We start from the raw sequence: 18,278 nt of genomic DNA, 5'->3' as shown, positions 1-18,278 counted from the left end.
GACTAAGCGCTTGGGAAGTCCAAGTCGGCAACACATAGAGACAGTCCCTACCCAACAGCGGGCTCACAGTCTAGAAGGGGGAGACAGAGAACAAAACCAAACATACTGACAAAATAAAATTAATAGAATAGATATGTATAAGTAAGATAAATCAATCAATAAATAGAGTAATAAATATGTGCAAACATATATACATATATACAGGTGCTGTGGGGAAGGGAAGGAGGTAAAATGGGAGGTGAGGGGGAGAGGAAGGAAGGGGCTCAGTCTGGGAAGGCCTCCTGGAGGAGGTGAGCTCTCAGTAGGGCCTTGAAGGGAAAGCGCTTACTATGTTAAGCACTGTTCTAAGCGCTGTGGAGGTTACAAGGTGATCAGGTTGTCCCACGGGGGGCTCCCAGTCTTCATCCCCATTTTACAGATGAGGGAACTGAGGCCCAGAGAAGCGAAGTGATTTGCCCAAAGTCACACAGCTGACAGCTTAGGCCTTCCCAGACTGAGCCCCTCACTTCCTCTCCCCCGATCTTACCTCCTTCCCCTCCCCACAGCACCTGGATATATGTATATATGTTTGTATGGATTTATTACTCTTTTTATTTATTTTATTTGTACATATTTATTCTATTTATTTTATTTTGTTAATCATGATGGCATTTGTTAAGGGCTTACTATATATGTATATATGTTTGTGCGGATTTATTATTCTATTCATTTATTTTATTTGTACATATTCTATTTATTTTATTTTGTTAATAATGATGGCATTTGTTAAGCACTTACTGTGTGCAAAGCACTGTTCTAAGCGCTGTGGGGGGATACAAGGTGATCGAGTTGCCCCACGTGGGGCTCACAGTCTTAATCCCCATTTTACAGATGAGGTACCTGAGGCTCAGAGAAGTGAAGTGACTTGCCCAAGATCACACAGCAGACATGTGGCAGAGCCGGGATTCGAACCCCTGACCTCTGACTCCAAAGCCCGGGCTCTTTCCGCTGAGCCACGCTGTGCCTGTCTCCCCCTTCTAGCCTGTGAGCCCGCTGTTGGATAGGGACCGTCTCTCCGTGTTGCCAACTTGGACTTCCCAAGCGCTTAGTCCAGTGCTCTGCACACAGTAAGCGCCCAATAAATACGATTGAATGAATGAATGACAGTTGGCGGAGCTGGGATTTGAACCCGTGACCTCTGACTCCAAAGCCTGGGCTCTTTCCACCGAGCCACGCTGCTTTTCTCTAATAATTATAGTATTTGTGAAGCGCTTACTATGTGCCAGACACCGTGCTGAACACTGGGGTAGATACAAGATCATCAGGTTGCCCCCCGTGGGGCTCGCAGTCTTCATCCCCATTTGACAGCTGAGGGAACTGAAGCCCAGAGAAGTGAAGCGACTTGCCCAAGGTCACACAGCAGACGAATGGCGGAGGCGGGATTAGAACATGCATCCCCTTGACTCCCAAGCCTGAGCTCTTACCATTCATTCATTCTGTTCGTTGTTCTATTGGACTCTCCCAAGTGCTTAGTAATAATAATAATAATAATGGCATTTGTTTAGCACTTACTATGTGCAAAGCACTGTTCTAAGCGCTGGGGAGATACAAGGTGATCAGGTTGTCCCATGGAGGGCTCACAGTCTTCATCCCCATTTTCCAGATGAGGGAATTGAGGCCCAGAGAAGTGAAGTGACTTGCCCAAAGTCACCCAGCTGACAAGTGGCGGAGCCGGGATTTGAACCCATGACCTCTGACTCCAAAGCCTGGGCTCTTTCCACTGAGCCGCGCTGCTTTTGCATGGTGCTTTCATTCATTCATTCATTCATTCAATCATATTTATTGAGCGCTTACTGTGTGCAGAGCACTGGACTAAGTGCTTGGGAAGGACATGTCAGAAAAGCAGCATGGCTCAGTGGAAAGAGCCCGGGCTTGGGAGCCAGAGGTCATGGGTTCTAATCCCGACTCCGCCACTTGTCAGCTGGGTAACTTTGGGCAAGTCACTTAACATCTCTGAGCCTCAGTTCCCTCATCTGTAAAATGGGGATTAAGACTGTGAGCCCCATGTGGGACAACCTGATCACCTTGCATCCCCCCCAGAGCTTAGAACAGTGCTTCGCACATAGTAAGCGCTTAACAAATGCCATCATTATTATTATTAGTATTACAAGTCGGCAACATAGAGAGACGGTCCCTACCCAACAGCGGGCTCACAGTCTAGAAGGGGGAGGCAGACAACAAAACAAAACATGTAGGCAATATGTTTGTATGAATTTATTACTCTATTTTATTTGTGCATATTTATTCTATTTATTTTATTTTGTTAATATGTTTTGGTTTGTTCTCTGTCTCCCCCTTCTAGACTGTGAGCCCGCTGTTGGGTAGGGACCGTCTCTATGTGTTGCCAACTTGGACTTCCCAAGCGCTCAGTACAGTGCTCTGCACACAGTAAGCGCTCAATAAATACGATTGAATGAATGAATTAAATGAATTAAAGCTAGATGCACATCTCCCCCTTCTAGCCTGTGAGCCCGCTGTTGGGTAGGGACCGTCTCTATATCTTGCCAACTTGGACTTCCCAAGCGCTCAGTACAGTGCTCTGCACACAGTAAGCGCTCAATAAATACAATTGAATGAATGAATTAAATGAATTAAAGCTAGATGCACATCTCCCCCTTCTAGCCCGTGAGCCCGCTGTTGGGTCGGGACCGTCTCTAGATGTTGCCAACTTGTCCTTCCCAAGCGCTTAGTCCAGTGCTCCGCACACAGTAAGCGCTCAATAAATACGATTGATTGATTGATGGCATTTGTTAAGTGCTTACTATCAATCAATCATATTGCACTAAGCGCCACAGGCGGGGGGTCTACAGGGTGATCAGGTTGTCCCACGGGGGGCTCACAGAATGAATGAATGAATCTACCCCAGCGCTTAGTACACTTAGTACAGTGCTTGGCGCACAGTAAGTGCTTAAGAAATGCCGTTATATGTTGCCTACTTGTACTTCCCAAGCGCTTAGTTCAGTGCTCTGCACACAGTAAGCGCTCAATAAATGCACTTGAATGAATGAATTATTATTATTGTTGTTATTATTATTATTGTTGTTATTATTATTATTATCTCCACCAGAGAACGATGACTGGCTTGGTTGCTGGGGCCATCACATGAAGTCTCCCAGCTTCAAGACCCTCCGCGAACATCAGAAGGTGGGCAATACGCCGGGGGCGGGGTGCGCTCTGCACACAGTAAGCGCTCAATAAATACAATTGAATGAATTGCCCGGCCGGAGGAGGACTGGGGGCGTCTATCAGTCAGTCAGTCAATCGTATTTATTGAGCAGTTACTGCGTGCAGAGCACTGGACTAAGCGACTGTGAGCCCACTGTTGGGTCGGGACCGTCTCTAGATGTTGCCAACTTGTACTTCCCAAGCGCTTAGTACAGTGCTCTGCACACAGTAAGCGCTCAATAAATACGATTGAATGAATGAATGAATGGGGAGAATACGCGGCTCAGTGGCTAGCGTCCGGGCCTGGGCGGCGGAAGGACTTGGGTTTTCATCCCGGCTCCGCCACTCGTCTGCTGTGTGACCTTGGCCACATCGCTTCACTTCTCTGGGCCTCAGTTCCCTCATCTGACAAATGGGGATCATCGTCATCGTCAATCGTATTTATTGAGCGCTTACTGTGTGCAGAGCACTGTACTAAGCGCTTGGGAAGTACAAATTGGCAACATATAGAGACAGTCCCTACCCAACAGTGGGCTCCCAGTCTAAAAGGGGGAGACAGAGAACAAAACCAAACATACTAACGAAATAAAATAAATAGAATAGATATGTACAAGTAAAATAAATAAATGAATGGAGTAATATGTACAAACATATATACATATATACAGGATGAAGAGTGTGAGCCCATGGGAGACAGGGACTGAGTCCAACCTGATGACCTTGTCTGTACCTCAGCGCTCAGTACAGTGCTTGGCACGTAACAAGTACCATAATTACCGGGCAGGGAATGTGTCTGTTTGTTATTAATGATGGCATTTATTAAGCGCTTACTATGTGCAAAGCACTGATCTAAGCACTGGGGGGGTTACAAGGTGATCAGGTCGCCCCATGGGGGGCTCACAGTCTTCATCCCCATTTTCCAGATGAGGTCACTGAGGCACAGAGAAGTGAAGTGACTTGCCCAAAGTCACCCAGCTGACAATTGGCGGAGCCGGGATTGGAACCCATGACCTCTAACTCCAAAATAATAATAATGTTGGTATTTGTTAAGTGCTTACTATGTGCGAAGCACTGTTCTAAGTGCTGGGGGGAATACAAGGAGATGAGGTTGTCCCACGTGGGACTCACAGTCTTAATCCCCATTTTACAGATGAGGGAACTGAGGCCCAGAGAAGTTAAGGGACTTGCCCAAGGTCACACAGCAGGCATGTGTGGGGAGGTGGGATTCGAACCCATGACCTCTGACTCCAAAGCCCGGGCTCTTTCCATTGAGCCATGCTGCTTCTCCTGTTGTGCTCTCCCAAGTGCTCAGTCATTCCTTCATTCATCCAGTCGTATTTATTGAGCGCTTACTGTGCGCAGAGCACTGTACTAAGCGATTGGGAAGTACAAGTCGGCAACAGATAGAGACGGTCCCTACCCAACAGCGGGCTCACAGTCTAGAAGGGGGAGACAGACAACAAAACAAAACAGTCCAGTTCAGTTCTGAGAGAAGCAGGGTGGCTTAGTGGCTAGAGCCCGGGCTTGGGAGTCAGAGGTCGTGGGTTCTAATCCCGCCTCCGCCACTTGTCTGCTGGGTGACCTTGGGCAAGTCACTTAACTTCTCTGTGCCTCTCTACCTCATCTGTAAAATGGGGACTAAAAAAGTGTGAGCCCCATGTGGGACAACCTGATTACCCTGTATCTATCCCAGCTCTTAGAATAGTGCTTGGCACATAGTAAGCGCTTAACAAATACCATAATAATTATTATTATTAGTCTCCGCACACAGTAAGTGCTCAATAAATATAATTGAATGGTATCCCAGCTCTTAGAACAGTGCTCGGCACACAGTAAGCGCTTAACAAATACCATAATAATTATTATTATTATTCTCCGCACACAGTAAGTACTCAATAAACATGATTGAATGGTATCCCAGCTCTTAGAACAGTGCTCGGCACATAGTAAGCGCTTAACAAATACCATAATAATAATTATTATTATTCTCCGCACACAGTAAGTGGTCAATATATATGATTGAATGGCATACCAGCTCTTAGAACAGTGCTTGGCACATAGTAAGTGCTTAACAAATACCATAATTATTAGTATTATTATTCTCCACACACAGTAAGTGCTCAATATATATGATTGAATGGTATCCCAGCTCTTAGAACAGTGCTTGGCACATAGTAAGCACTTAACAAATACCATAATTATTATTATTATTATTCTCTGCACACAGTAAGTACTCAACAAATGATTGAATGGTATCCCAGCTCTTAGAACAGTGCTTGGCACATAGTAAGCGCTTAACAAATACCATAATTATTATTATTATTATTCTCCGCACACAGTAAGTGCTCAATAAATATGATTGAATGGTATCCCAGCTCTTAGAACAGTGCTTAGCACATAGTAAGTGCTTAACAAATACCATAATTATTATTATTATTATTCTCCACACACAGTAAGTACTCAATAAATGATTGAATGGTACCCCAGTACTTAGAACAGTGCTTGGTACATAGTAAGCGCTTAAAAAATACCATAATTATGATTATTATTATTCTCCGCACACAGTAAGTGCTCAATAAATATGATTGAATGGTATCCCAGCTCTTAGAACAGTGCTTGGCACATAGTAAGCGCTTAAGAAATACCATGATTAATGTTATTATTATTATTCTCCGCACACAGTAAGTGCTCAATAAATGTGATTGAATGGTATCCCAGCTCTTAGAACAGTGCTTGGCACATAGTAAGCACTTAACAAGTACCATAATTATTATTATTATTCTTATTCTCTGCACACAGTAAGTGCTCAATATATATGATTGAATGGTATCCCAGCTCTTAGAACAGTGCTTGGCACATAGTAAGCGCTTAACAAATACCATAATTATTATTATTATTATAGTCCCTGCACACAGTAAGTGCTCAATAAATACGATTGAATGGTACCCCAGTGCTTAGAACAGTGCTTGGCACATAATAAGTGCTTAACAAATACCATAATTATTATTATTATTATATTCCCTGCACACTGTAAGTGCTCAATAAATACGATTGAATGGTACCCCAGTGCTTAGAACAGTGCTTGGCACATAGTAAGCGCTTAACAAATACCATAATTATTATTAATATTATTATTCTCCGCACATAGTGAGTGCTCAATAAACACGATTGAATGAGCAGTTACTGGCATATGGTAAGCGTTTAACAAGTCCCGTAATTATTGTTATTATTCATTCACTCAGTCGTGTTTATTGAGCACTTACTGTGTGCAGAGCACTGTACTAAGCACTTGGGAAGTACAAGTTGGCAACATCTAGAGACGGTCCCTACCCAGCAACGGACTCACAGTCTAGAAGCTCTGTGCCTCAGTTCCCTCATCTGTAAAATGGGGGTTAAAACTGTGAGCCCCCCATGGGACAACCTGCTCACCTTGTAACCTCCCCAGCACTTAGAACAGTGCTCTGCACATAGTAAGCGCTTAACAAATACCAGCATTGTTATTATTAGAAGGGGGAGACGTTCATTCAGTCATGTTTACTGAGCGCTTTCTGTGTGCAGAGCACTGTACTAAGCGCTTAAGACAGACAGACAACAAAAGAAAACATGTGGACAGGTGTCAAGTCGTCAGAAGAAATAATTGCTATTATTAATCAATCAATCATATTTATTGAGCACTTACTGTGTGCAGAGCACTGTACTAAGCACTTGGGAAGTACAAGTTGGCAACATATAGAGACAGTCCCTACCCAACAGTGGGCTCACAGTCTAAAAGCAGCGTGGCTCAGTGGAAAAGAGTGCGGGCTTTGGAGTCAAAGGTCATGGGTTCAAATCCCGGCTCTGCCAATTGTCAGCTGTGTGCCATTGGGCAAGTCACTTCACTTCTCTGGGCCTCAGTTCCCTCATCTGGAAAATGGGGGTGAAGACTGTGAGCCCCATGTGGGACAACCTGATCACCTTGTAACCTCCCCAGCGCTTAGAACAGTGCTTTGCACATAGTAAGCGCTTAATAAATGCCATCATTATTATTATAAAAGGGGGAGTCAGAGAACAAAACCAAACATACTAACAAAATAAAATAAATAGAATAGATGTGTTCAGGTAAAATAAATAAATAAATAAATAGAGTAATAAATATGTACAAACATATACATATATACAGGTGATAATATAATAATATACATATTATTAGGAATAGAAGAGACGCATTCCCGGCCCCCGGCGAGCATAGAATCTGGAGGGGGAGAGGAGGGCCCACCAGCGTGGCTCAGTGGAAAGAGCCTGGGCTTTGGAGTCAGAGGTCATGGGTTCGAATCCCGGCTCCGCCACAAGTCTGCTGTGTGACCTTGGGCAAGTCACTTCACTTCTCTGAGCCTCAGTTCCCTCATCTGTAAAGACGGGGATTGAGACGGTGAGCCCCCCGTGGGACAACGTGATCACCTTGTATCCCCCCCCCAGCGCTTAGAACAGTGCTTTGCACATAGTAAGCGCTTAACAAATGGCATCATCATTATTATTATTATTAGAAGGGGGAGACGTTCATTCAGTCGTGTTTACTGAGCACTTACTGTGTGCAGAGCACTGTACTAAGCGCTAAAGACAGACAGACAACAAAACAAAACATGTGGGCAGGTGTCCAGTCGTCAGAAGAAATAATTGCTGTTATTAGGAATAGAAGAGACGCATTTCCTGCCCGCAGCGAGCTTAGAATCTGGAGGGGGAGAGGAGGGCCCACCAGCGTGGCTCAGTGGAAAGAGCCGGGCTTTGGAGTCAGAGGTCATGGGTTCGAATCCAGGCTCCGCCACATGTCTGCTGTGTGACCTTGGGCAAGTCACTTCACTTCTCTGAGCCTCGGTTGCCTCATCTGTAAAATGGGGATTAAGACTGTGAGCCCCACGTGGGACAACTTGATCACCTTGTATCCCCCCCTGCAGCGCTTAGAACAGTGCTCTGCACATAGTAAGCGCTTAATAAATGCCATCATTCAGTATTAAGTATTAAGCCCGGGCTTTGGAGTCAGAGGTCATGGGTTCGAACCCCGGCTCCGCCACAAGTCTGCTGTGTGACCTTGGGCAAGTCACTTCGCTTCTCTGAGCCTCAGTTCCCTCATCTGTAAAGATGGGGATTGAGACGGTGAGCCCCCCGTGGGACAACGTGATCACCTTCTATCCCCCCCCCAGCGCTTAGAACAGTGCTTTGCACATAGTAAGCGCTTAACAAATGGCATCATCATCATCAATCGTATTTATTGAGCGCTTACTATGTGCAGAGCACTGTACTAAGCGCTTGGGAAGTACCAATTGGCAACATCTAGAGACAGTCCCTACCCAACAGTGGGCTCGCAGTCTAAAAGGGGGAGACAGAGAACAAAACCAAACACACTAACAAAATAAAATAAATAGAATAGATATGTACAAGTAAAATAAATAAATAAATAGAGTAATAAATATGTACAAACATATATACAGGTGCTGTGGGGAAGGGAAGGAGGTAAGATGGGGGGATGGAGATTATGATTATTATTATTATTATTATTATTATTATCCCCCCTGTGCGGCCAGCTGAACCACTTCCCGGGCTCGTTCCAAATCGGGCGGAAGGACCGGCTCTGGAGGAACCTGTCCCGCATGCAGAGCCGCCACGGCCGGAAGGAATTCGACTTCTTCCCGCAGTCCTTCATCCTGCCCCAGGACGCCAAGCCCCTGCGCCAGGCCTGGGAGGACGGCGGCGGTCGGCACAAGTGGATCGTCAAGCCGGTGGGTGGCGGGGGGGGGCCCCCGCACCGGGGCGGGGGCGGCGGGGACCCCGACCGTCTCTATACGTTGCCAACTTGGACCTCCCAAGCGCCCAGTCCAGCGCTCTGCGCTCAGTAAGCGCTCAATAAATACGATTGATTGATTGATTGGAGCTTGGGCCCCTATATACATATATCATCATCATCAATCGTATTTATTGAGCGCTTACTATGTGCAGAGCACTGGACTAAGCTCTTGGGAAGTCCAAATTGGCAACATCTAGAGACAGTCCCTACCCAACAGTGGGCTCGCAGTCTAAAAGGGGGAGACGGAGAACAAAACCAAACATACTGAGAAAATAAAATCAATAGAATAGATGTGTACAAATAAAATAAATAAATAAATAAATAGAGTAAAACATCTGTACAAACGTATATACATATATACAAGTGCTGTGGGGAAGGGAAGGAGGTAAGATGGGGGGGATGGAGAGGGGGACGAGGGGGAGAGGAAGGCGGGGGCTCAGTCTGGGAAGGCCTCCTGGAGGAGGTGAGCTCTCAGCAGGGCCTTGAAGGGAGGAAGAGAGCGAGCTTGGCGGATGGGCAGAGGGAGGGCAGATGTATATATACATATACATATATATGTATATATGGTTGTACATATTTATTACTCTATTTATTTGTTTTACTTGTACATATCTATCCTATTTATTTTATTTTGTTAGTATGTTTGGTTTTGTTCTCTGCCTCCCCCTTTTCGACTGTGAGCCCACTGTTGGGTAGGGACTGTCTCTAGATGTTGCCAACTTGGACTTCCCAAGCGCTCAGTCCAGCGCTCTGCGCTCAGTAAGCGCTCAATAAATACGATTGATTGATTGATTGGAGCTTGGGCCCATATATACATATATATGTATATATGGTTGTACATATTTATTACTCTGTGTATTTATTTATTTTGCTTGTACATATCCTATTTATTTTATTTTGTTAGTATGTTTGGTTTTGTTCTCTGCCTCCCCCTTTTCGACTGTGAGCCCGCTGTTGGGTAGGGACTGTCTCTAGATGTTGCCGGACTTCTCAAGCGCTTAGTCCAGTGCTCTGCGCAGAGTAAGCGCTCAATAAATACGATTGATGATGATGATGATGATGATGACCCACCCCGCTTGCCGTTGTCAGCCAGCGTCCGCCCGAGGCATCGGGATCCAGGTCATCCACAAGTGGAGTCAGCTGCCTAAGCGCCGGCCCCTTCTGGTGCAGAGGTGAGACCCCCCCATCGTCCCCGCCCCGGACCCCCCGACTCCCGATCCCTGGGGTCCTTCCTCCTCATGCCCACCGGCCTCCTGGCCTCCTGTCAATCAATCAATCAATCAATCGTATTTATTGTCTCGCTTTACTGCTGAACTGGACTTGCGCTTACTGTGTGCAAAGCACTGTTCTAAGCGCTGGGGGGGGGGGATACAAGGTGATCAAGTTGTCCCACGGGGGGCTCACCGTCGCAATCCCCATTTTTACAGATGAGGGAACTGAGGCTCAGAGAAGTGAAGGGACTTGGTACAGTGCTCTGCACACAGTAAGCGCTCAATAAATGCGATTGAATAAATGAATGAATGAATGAAGAAGCACCGGGGTAGATACAGGCTAACTGTGGTGGACACAGGGATCCGGGGTCTGAAGTCTGGGGATGCCAAGAAGTGAGGGCCAGATAATAATAATAATAATAGCATTTATTAAGCACTTACTGTGTGCAGAGCACTGTACTAAGCGCCCGTTCCCCTTCCCCACCCCCAGGCTATCTGGCCTCCGCTCCCCGACCCCCCCGTAGACTATCTGTAGAGAAGCAGCGTGGCTCAGGGGAAAGAGCCCGGGCTTTGGAATCCGAGGTCAGGGGTTCAAATCCCGGCCCTGCCAATTGCCAGCTGGGTGACTTTGGGCAAGGCACTTCACTTCTCCGGGCCTCAGTTCCCTCATCTGGAAAACGGGAATTAAGACTGGGAGCCCCCCGTGGGACAACCTGATCACCTTGTAAGCCCCCCGGCGCTTAGAACAGTGCTTTGCACACAGTAAGCGCTTAATAAATGCTATTATTATTATTATCTGGCCCTCACTTCTTGGCATCCCCAGACTTCAGACCCCGGATCCCTGTGTCTACCACAATTAGCCTGTATCTACCCCGGTGCTTATTCATTCATTCATTCATTTATTCAATCGCATTTATTGAGCGCTTACTGTGTGCAGAGCACTGTACCAAGCACTTGGAAAATGATGGCATTTATTAAGCGCTTACTATGTGCGAAGCACTGTTCTAAGCGCTGGGGTAGATACAAGATAATCAAGTTGTCCCACGTGAGGCTCACAGACTTCATCCCCATTTTCCAGATGAGGGAACTGAGGCCCAGAGAAGTGAAGTGACTTGCCCAAAGTCACCCAGCTGACAAGTGGCGGGGCAGGGATTTGAACCCATGACCTCCAACTCCAAAGCCCGGGCTCTTTCCACTGAGCCATGCTGCCTCTCTAGGAAAGTCCAATTCAGCAACAGAGAGACAATAATAATAGTAATGATGGCATTTGTTAAGCGCTTACTATGTGCCAAGCACTGTTCTAAGCACTGGGATAGATACAAGGTCATCAGGTTGTCCCACGTGGGGCTCACAGTCTTCACCCCCATTTTACAGATGAGATAACTGAGGCACAGAGAAGTCAAGTGACTGGCCCAAAGTCCCACAGCAGACATGTGGCGGAGCCGGGATTCGAACCCATGACCTCTGACTCCAAAGCCCGGGCTCTTTCCACTGAGCCACGCTGCCTCTCTAGGAAAGTCCAGTTCAGCAACGAAGAGAGACAATAATAATAATAATAATAATAATGATGGCATTTCTTAAGCGCTTACTATGTGCCAAGCACTGTTCTAAGCACTGGGATAGATACAAGGTCATCAGGTTGTCCCATGTGGGGCCCACAGTCCTCACCCCCATTTTACAGATGAGGTAACTGAGGCACAGAGAAGTCAAGTGACTGGCCCAGTGGCGGAGCTGGAATTCGAACCCACGACCTCTGACTCCAAAGCCCGGGCTCTTTCCACGGAGCCACGCTGACAATCCCTGCCCGCAACGGGCTCACAGTCTAGAAGTGGGGGAGACAGGCATCAAAATAGCGTTTGGCATGTAGAAAGCGCTTAACACATCTCATGGTTATTAATTATTAGTATTAGTATCCCTGGTCTCCCTCCGGACCAACAGCCTTTTAGACTGTGAGCCCACTGTTGGGTAGGGACTGTCTCTATATGTTGCCAATTTGTACTTCCCAAGCGCTTAGTACAGTGCTCTGCACATAGTAAGCGCTCAATAAATACGATTGATGATGATGATGAACAGTCCCTGGTCCCCCCGAACTATCCGATCCCCGATTCCCGGTCCCCCCCACCGAGGCCCCAGATCCCAACCCCTGGTCCCCTCTTAGATTATCCAGCCTCCAATCCCTCGTCCCCCTCCCCAGACCACCCGGCCCCCGATCCCCGGTCCCCCCATGGCCCCAGACTATCAAGCGCTCAATAAATACGATTAATTGATTGGTTGAGCGCTTAGTACAGTGCTCTGCACACAGTAAGCGCTCAATAAATACGATTGACGATTGATGATGATCTGGCCCCCAATCCCTCATCTCCGCTAGACAATCAGTCCCCCAATTCCGGGTCCCTCCGAGACTATCCTGCCCCAGAACCCTGGTCGTCCCAAATTGTCTAATAATAACAATAATAATCATGATATTTATCAAGCGCTTAGTATGTGCTGAGCACTTTTCTAAGCACTGGGTAGATACAAGATAATCAGGTTGTCCCACGTGGGGCTCACAGTCTTAATCCCCATTTGACAGATGAGGGAACTGAAGCACAGAGAATAATAATAATAATAATAATAATAATAATAATGGCATTTATTGAGCGCTTATTATGTGCAAAGCACTGTTCTTAGAGAAGCAGCGTGGCTCAGTGGAAAGAGCCCGGGCTTTGGGGTCAGAGGTCATGGGTTCAAATCCCGGCTCCGCCAATTGTCAGGTGTGTGACTTTGGGCAAGTCACTTCACTTCTTCTAGACTGTGAGCCCACTGTTGGGTAGGGACTGTCTCTGTATGTTGCCAACTTGTACTTCCCAAGCGCTTAGTACAGTGCTGTGCACACAGTAAGTGCTCAATAAATACGATTGATTGATTGATTCCGTCTGCCTCAGTTACCTCATCTGTAAAATGGGGATTAAGATTGTGAGCCCCATTTGGGACAACCTGATCGCCTTGTATCCCCCCAGCCCTTAGAACAGTGCTTTGCACATAGTAAGCACTTAACAAATGCCATTATTATTATTATTATAGTAAGCGCTTACCAAATACCATCATCATTATTATTATTATTATTCTAAGCGCTGGGGAGGTTGCAAAGTGATCAGGTTGTCCCATGGGGGGCTCATAGTCTTAATCCCCATTTTACAGATGAGGGAACTGAGGCCCAGAGAAGTGAAGTGGCTCGCCCAAGGTCATACAGCAGACAAGTGGCAAAGCCGGGATTAGAACCCATGACCTCTGACTCCCAAGCCCGGGCTCTTTCCCACCGAGCCACGCTGCTTCTGGCCCCCGATCCCTAGTCCCCTCCAAAAAACTACCCAGTCCCCTATCCCCGATCATCCCAAACTAGCCGGCCCCCAATCCTTGGTTCCCCCCAAATCCTTGATCGTCGAAAACTATCTTGTAGAAGCAGCATGGCTCAGTGGAAAGAGCCCGGGCTTTGGAGTCAGGGGTCATGGGTTCAAATCCCGGCTCCACCAACTGTCAGCTGGGTGACTTTGGGCAAGTCACTTCGTTTCTCTGGGCCTCAGTTCCCTTATCTGTAAAATGGGAATTAAGATTGTGAGCCCCCCGTGGGACAAGAGAAGCAGCGTGGCTCAGTGAAAAAGCACAGGCTTTGGAGTCAGAGGTCATGGGTTCAAATCCCAGCTCCGCCAGTTGTCCGCTGTATGACTTTGGGCAAGTCACTTCTCTGTGCCTTAGTTACCTCATCTGTAAAATGGGGATGAAGACTGTGAGCCCCTCGTGGGACAACCTGATCACACTGTATCCAAACAGTGCTTTGCACTTTGTAAACACTTAACAAATGCCATCGTTATCATTCCAAGCGCTTAGTACAGTGCTCTGCACATAGTAAGCGCTCAATAAATACAATTGATTGATTGACAACCTGATCACCTTGTAACCTCCCCAGTGCTTAGAACAGTGCTTGGCACATAGTAAGCGCTTAATAAATGCCATTCTTATTATTATTATTATTATTATTATTATTTTTATTATCCAGCTCCCGATCCCTGTTCCTCCCCCAAACTATCCATCCCCCAATTCCTGATCATCCCAAACTATCCGGCCACCGTCCCTGGTCCTTCTAAATCATCCAGCCCCTCCCAAAGTATCTAACCCCTGGCTCCCCTAAACTTTCCAGCCCCCGACCCCCCGTTCCCCTCCACGAACCCTAATCCAGCGTGGCTCAATGGGAAGAGCCCGGGCTTTGGAGTCCGAGGTCGTGGGTTCGAATGCCGGCTCCACCAATCAGCTGTGTGACTTCGGGCAAGTCACTTCGCTTCTCTGGGCCTCAGTTCCCTCACCTGGAAAAACGGGGATGAAGACTGGGAGCCCCCCGGGGGACAACCTGATCACCTTCTAACCTCCCCAGCGCTTAGAATCAATCACTCAATCAATCGTATTTATTGAGCGCTAACTGTGTGCAGAGCACTGTACTAAGCGCTTGGGAAGTACAAATTGGCAACATCTAGAGATAGTCCCTACCCAACAGTGGGCTCACAGTCTAAAAGGGGGAGACAGAGAACAAAACCAAAGCACATAGTAAGCGCTTAATAAATGCCATCATTATTATTATTATTATTATTATTATTATTATTAATCCTTGGTTGTTCCAAAGTATCTGGGCCCTGATCCCTGGCTCCCCCCGATACAAAAATTATCCAACCCCCCCCAATCCCCGCTCCCCTCAAACTATCCGGTCCCCCCACCCGTGGGACAACCTGTTTACCTTCTAACCTCCCCAGCGCTTGGAATCAATCACTCAATCAATCGTATTTATTGAGCGCTCACTATGTGCAGAGCACTGTACTAAGCGCTTGGGAAGTCCAAATTGGCAACATCTAGAGACAGCCCCTACCCAACAGTGGGCTCACGGTCTAAAAGGGGGAGACAGAGAACAAAACCAAAGCACATAGTAAGCGCTTAATAAATGCCATCATTATTATTATTATTATTATTATTATTATTATTATTATTATTATTATTATTATTATTAATCCTTGGTTGTTCCAAAGTATCTGGGCCCTGATCCCTGGCTCCCCCCGATACAAAAATTATCCAACCCCCCCCAATTCCCGCTCCCCTCAAACTATCCGGTCCCCCCACCCGTGGGACAACCTGTTTACCTTCTAACCTCCCCAGCGCTTAGAACCAATCACTCAATCAATCGTATTTATTGAGCGCTTACTGTGTGCAGAGCACTGTACTAAGCGCTTGGGAAGTCCAAATTGGCAACATCTAGAGACAGTCCCTACCCAACAGTGGGCTCACGGGCTAAAAGGGGGAGACAGAGAACAAAACCAAAGCACATAGTAAGCGCTTAATAAATGCCATCATTATTATTATTATTATTATTATTATTATTATTATTATTAATCCTTGGTTGTTCCAAAGTATCTGGGCCCTGATCCCTGGCTCCCCCCGATACAAAAATTATCCAACCCCCCCCCAATCCCCGCTCCCCTCAAACTATCCGGTCCCCCCACCCGTGGGACAACCTGTTTACCTTCTAACCTCCCCAGCGCTTAGAACCAATCAATCAATCAATCGTATTTATTGAGCGCTTACTGTGTGCAGAGCACTGTACTAAGCGCTTGGGAAGTCCAAATTGGCAATATCTAGAGACAGTCCCTACCCAACAGTGGGCTCACAATCTAAAAGGGGGAGACAGAGAACAAAACCAAAGCACATAGTAAGCGCTTAATAAATGCCATCATTATTATTATTATTATTATTATTAATCCTTGGTTGTTCCAAAGTATCTGGGCCCTGATCCCTGGCTCCCCCCGATACAAAAATTATCCAACCCCCCCCCCCAATCCCCGCTCCCCTCAAACTATCCGGTCCCCCCACCCGTGGGACAACCTGTTTACCTTCTAACCTCCCCAGCGCTTAGAACCAATCACTCAATCAATCGTATTTATTGAGCGCTTACTGTGTGCAGAGCACTGTACTAAGCGCTTGGGAAGTCCAAATTGGCAACATCTAGAGACAGTCCCTACCCAACAGTGGGCTCACGGGCTAAAAGGGGGAGACAGAGAACAAAACCAAAGCACATAGTAAGCGCTTAATAAATGCCATCATTATTATTATTATTATTATTATTATTATTATTATTATTATTAATCCTTGGTTGTTCCAAAGTATCTGGGCCCTGATCCCTGGCTCCCCCCGATACAAAAATTATCCAACCCCCCCCCCCCAATCCCTGCCCCCCTCAAACTATCCGGTCCCCCCCATCCCACCCCACCAACGATCCAGGCTCCCGGCCCGACCGCCCCGTGACGTCGGCCACCCGCCGCCTCATTCCTTCATTCATTCATTCAGTCGTATTTACTGAGCGCTGACTGCGTGCGGAGCACTGTACTGAGCGCTTGGGCCAATCCAAGTCGGCAACCTTGCCCCGCGGGCGCAGGTACCTGCACAAACCCTACCTCATCAGCGGCAGCAAGTTCGACCTGCGGGTTTACGTCTACGTCACCTCCTACGACCCCCTCCGCGTCTACCTCTTCACCGACGGGCTGGTCCGCTTCGCCAGCTGCAAGTGGGTGCGGGGAGTCCGCGGGGGGCGGGGGGCTGGGGGAGACGCCCGGGCGCCGGGACCCAGGAGACGCCTCTGGCTCCCTGCTTCCCCTCAGGGCCGACGGCGGGAGTAATAATAATAATAATAATAACTGTGGTGCTCCTTAATCAATCACTGTCGTATTTATTGAGCGCCTACTGTGTGCAGAGCACTGGACTAAGCGCTTGGGAAGTCCAAGTTGGCAACATAGAGAGACGGTCCCTACCCAACAGCGGGCTCACAGTCTAGAAGATGGCATTAAGCGCTTCCTTGGTGCCAGGCACTGTACTAAGCGCGGGGGTGGATCCAAGCAAAGCGGGATGGACACGGTCCCTGTCCCCCCTGGGGCTCACTTCTAGACTGTGAGCCCGTCGGTGGGTTGGGGCCGTCTCTATATGGTGCCAACTTGTGCTTCCCAAGCGCTTAGTACAGTGCTCTGCACACAGTAAGCGCTCCAAAAATGCGATTGATTGATTGATTGATTGATTGTTCTGTCTCCCCCTTTCAGACTGTGAGCCCACTGTTGGGTAGGGACTGTCTCTATATGTTGCCAACTTGGACTTCCCAAGCGCTTAGTACAGTGCTCTGCACACAGTAAGCGCTCCAAAAATGCGATTGATTGAATGAATGAATGAATGAATGAATGAACGCCCATTTTCCAGATGCGGGAACTGAGGCACAGAGAGGAATCATCATAATAATAATGATGGCATTTGTTAAGCGCTTACTATGTGCAAAGCACCGTCCTAAGCACTGGGGAGGTTACAAGGTGACCAAGTTGTCCCACGGGGGGCTGACAGTCTTAATCCCCATTTTACAGATGAGGAACTGGGGCCCAGAATGCCCATTTTCCATATGTGGGAACTGAGGCACAGAGAGGAATCATAATAATAATAATGATGGCATTTGTTAAGCGCTTACTAGGTGCAAAGCACCGTCCTAAGTGCTGGGGAGGTTACAAGGTGACCAAGTTGTCCCACGGGGGGCTCACGGTCTTAATCCCCATTTTCCAGATGTGGGAACTGAGGCACAGAAAGAAATCATAATAATAATAATGATGGCATTTGTTAAGCGCTTACTACGTGCAAAGCACCGTTCTAAGTGCTGGGGAGGTTACAAGGTGACCAAGTTGTCCCACGGGGGGCTCACAGTCTTAATCCCCATTTTACAGATGAGGAACTGGGGCCCAGAGAAGTGAAGTGACTTGCCCAAAGTCACCCAGTTGACAGTTGGCGGAGCCGGGATTTGAACCCATGACCTCTGGCTCCCAAGCCTGGGCTCTTTCCATTGAGCCACGCTGCTTCTCTAGAGAAGTAAAGTGACTTGTCCAAGGTCATACAGCAGACGCGTGGCGGAGCTGTGATTAGCTGGGGGAGGCAAATCAATCAATCAATCAATCAATCGTATTTATTGAGCGCTTACTATGTGCAGAGCACTGTACTAAGCG

The 18,278-nt window shown here is 47.3% G+C and overlaps 1 protein-coding gene across 1 annotated transcript in view; it reads left to right on the top strand.

Moving 5' to 3' along the window:
- The window catches only part of TTLL4 (tubulin tyrosine ligase like 4), a 111,250-nt gene that overhangs the window by 48,034 nt on the left and 44,938 nt on the right, over positions 1–18,278 (top strand). The window contains exons 7-10 of the mRNA XM_038754419.1: positions 3,107–3,183; positions 8,763–8,957; positions 10,112–10,194; positions 16,685–16,813. Coding sequence (XP_038610347.1) covers positions 3,107–3,183; positions 8,763–8,957; positions 10,112–10,194; positions 16,685–16,813 — 484 coding nt within the window. The remainder of the gene's footprint in view (positions 1–3,106; positions 3,184–8,762; positions 8,958–10,111; positions 10,195–16,684; positions 16,814–18,278) is intronic.

This window comes from Tachyglossus aculeatus, chromosome 1 (genome assembly GCF_015852505.1).
Source record: "Tachyglossus aculeatus isolate mTacAcu1 chromosome 1, mTacAcu1.pri, whole genome shotgun sequence".
Lineage (NCBI taxonomy): Eukaryota > Metazoa > Chordata > Mammalia > Monotremata > Tachyglossidae > Tachyglossus > Tachyglossus aculeatus.
This window is presented reverse-complemented; position numbering and strand designations above follow the sequence as displayed.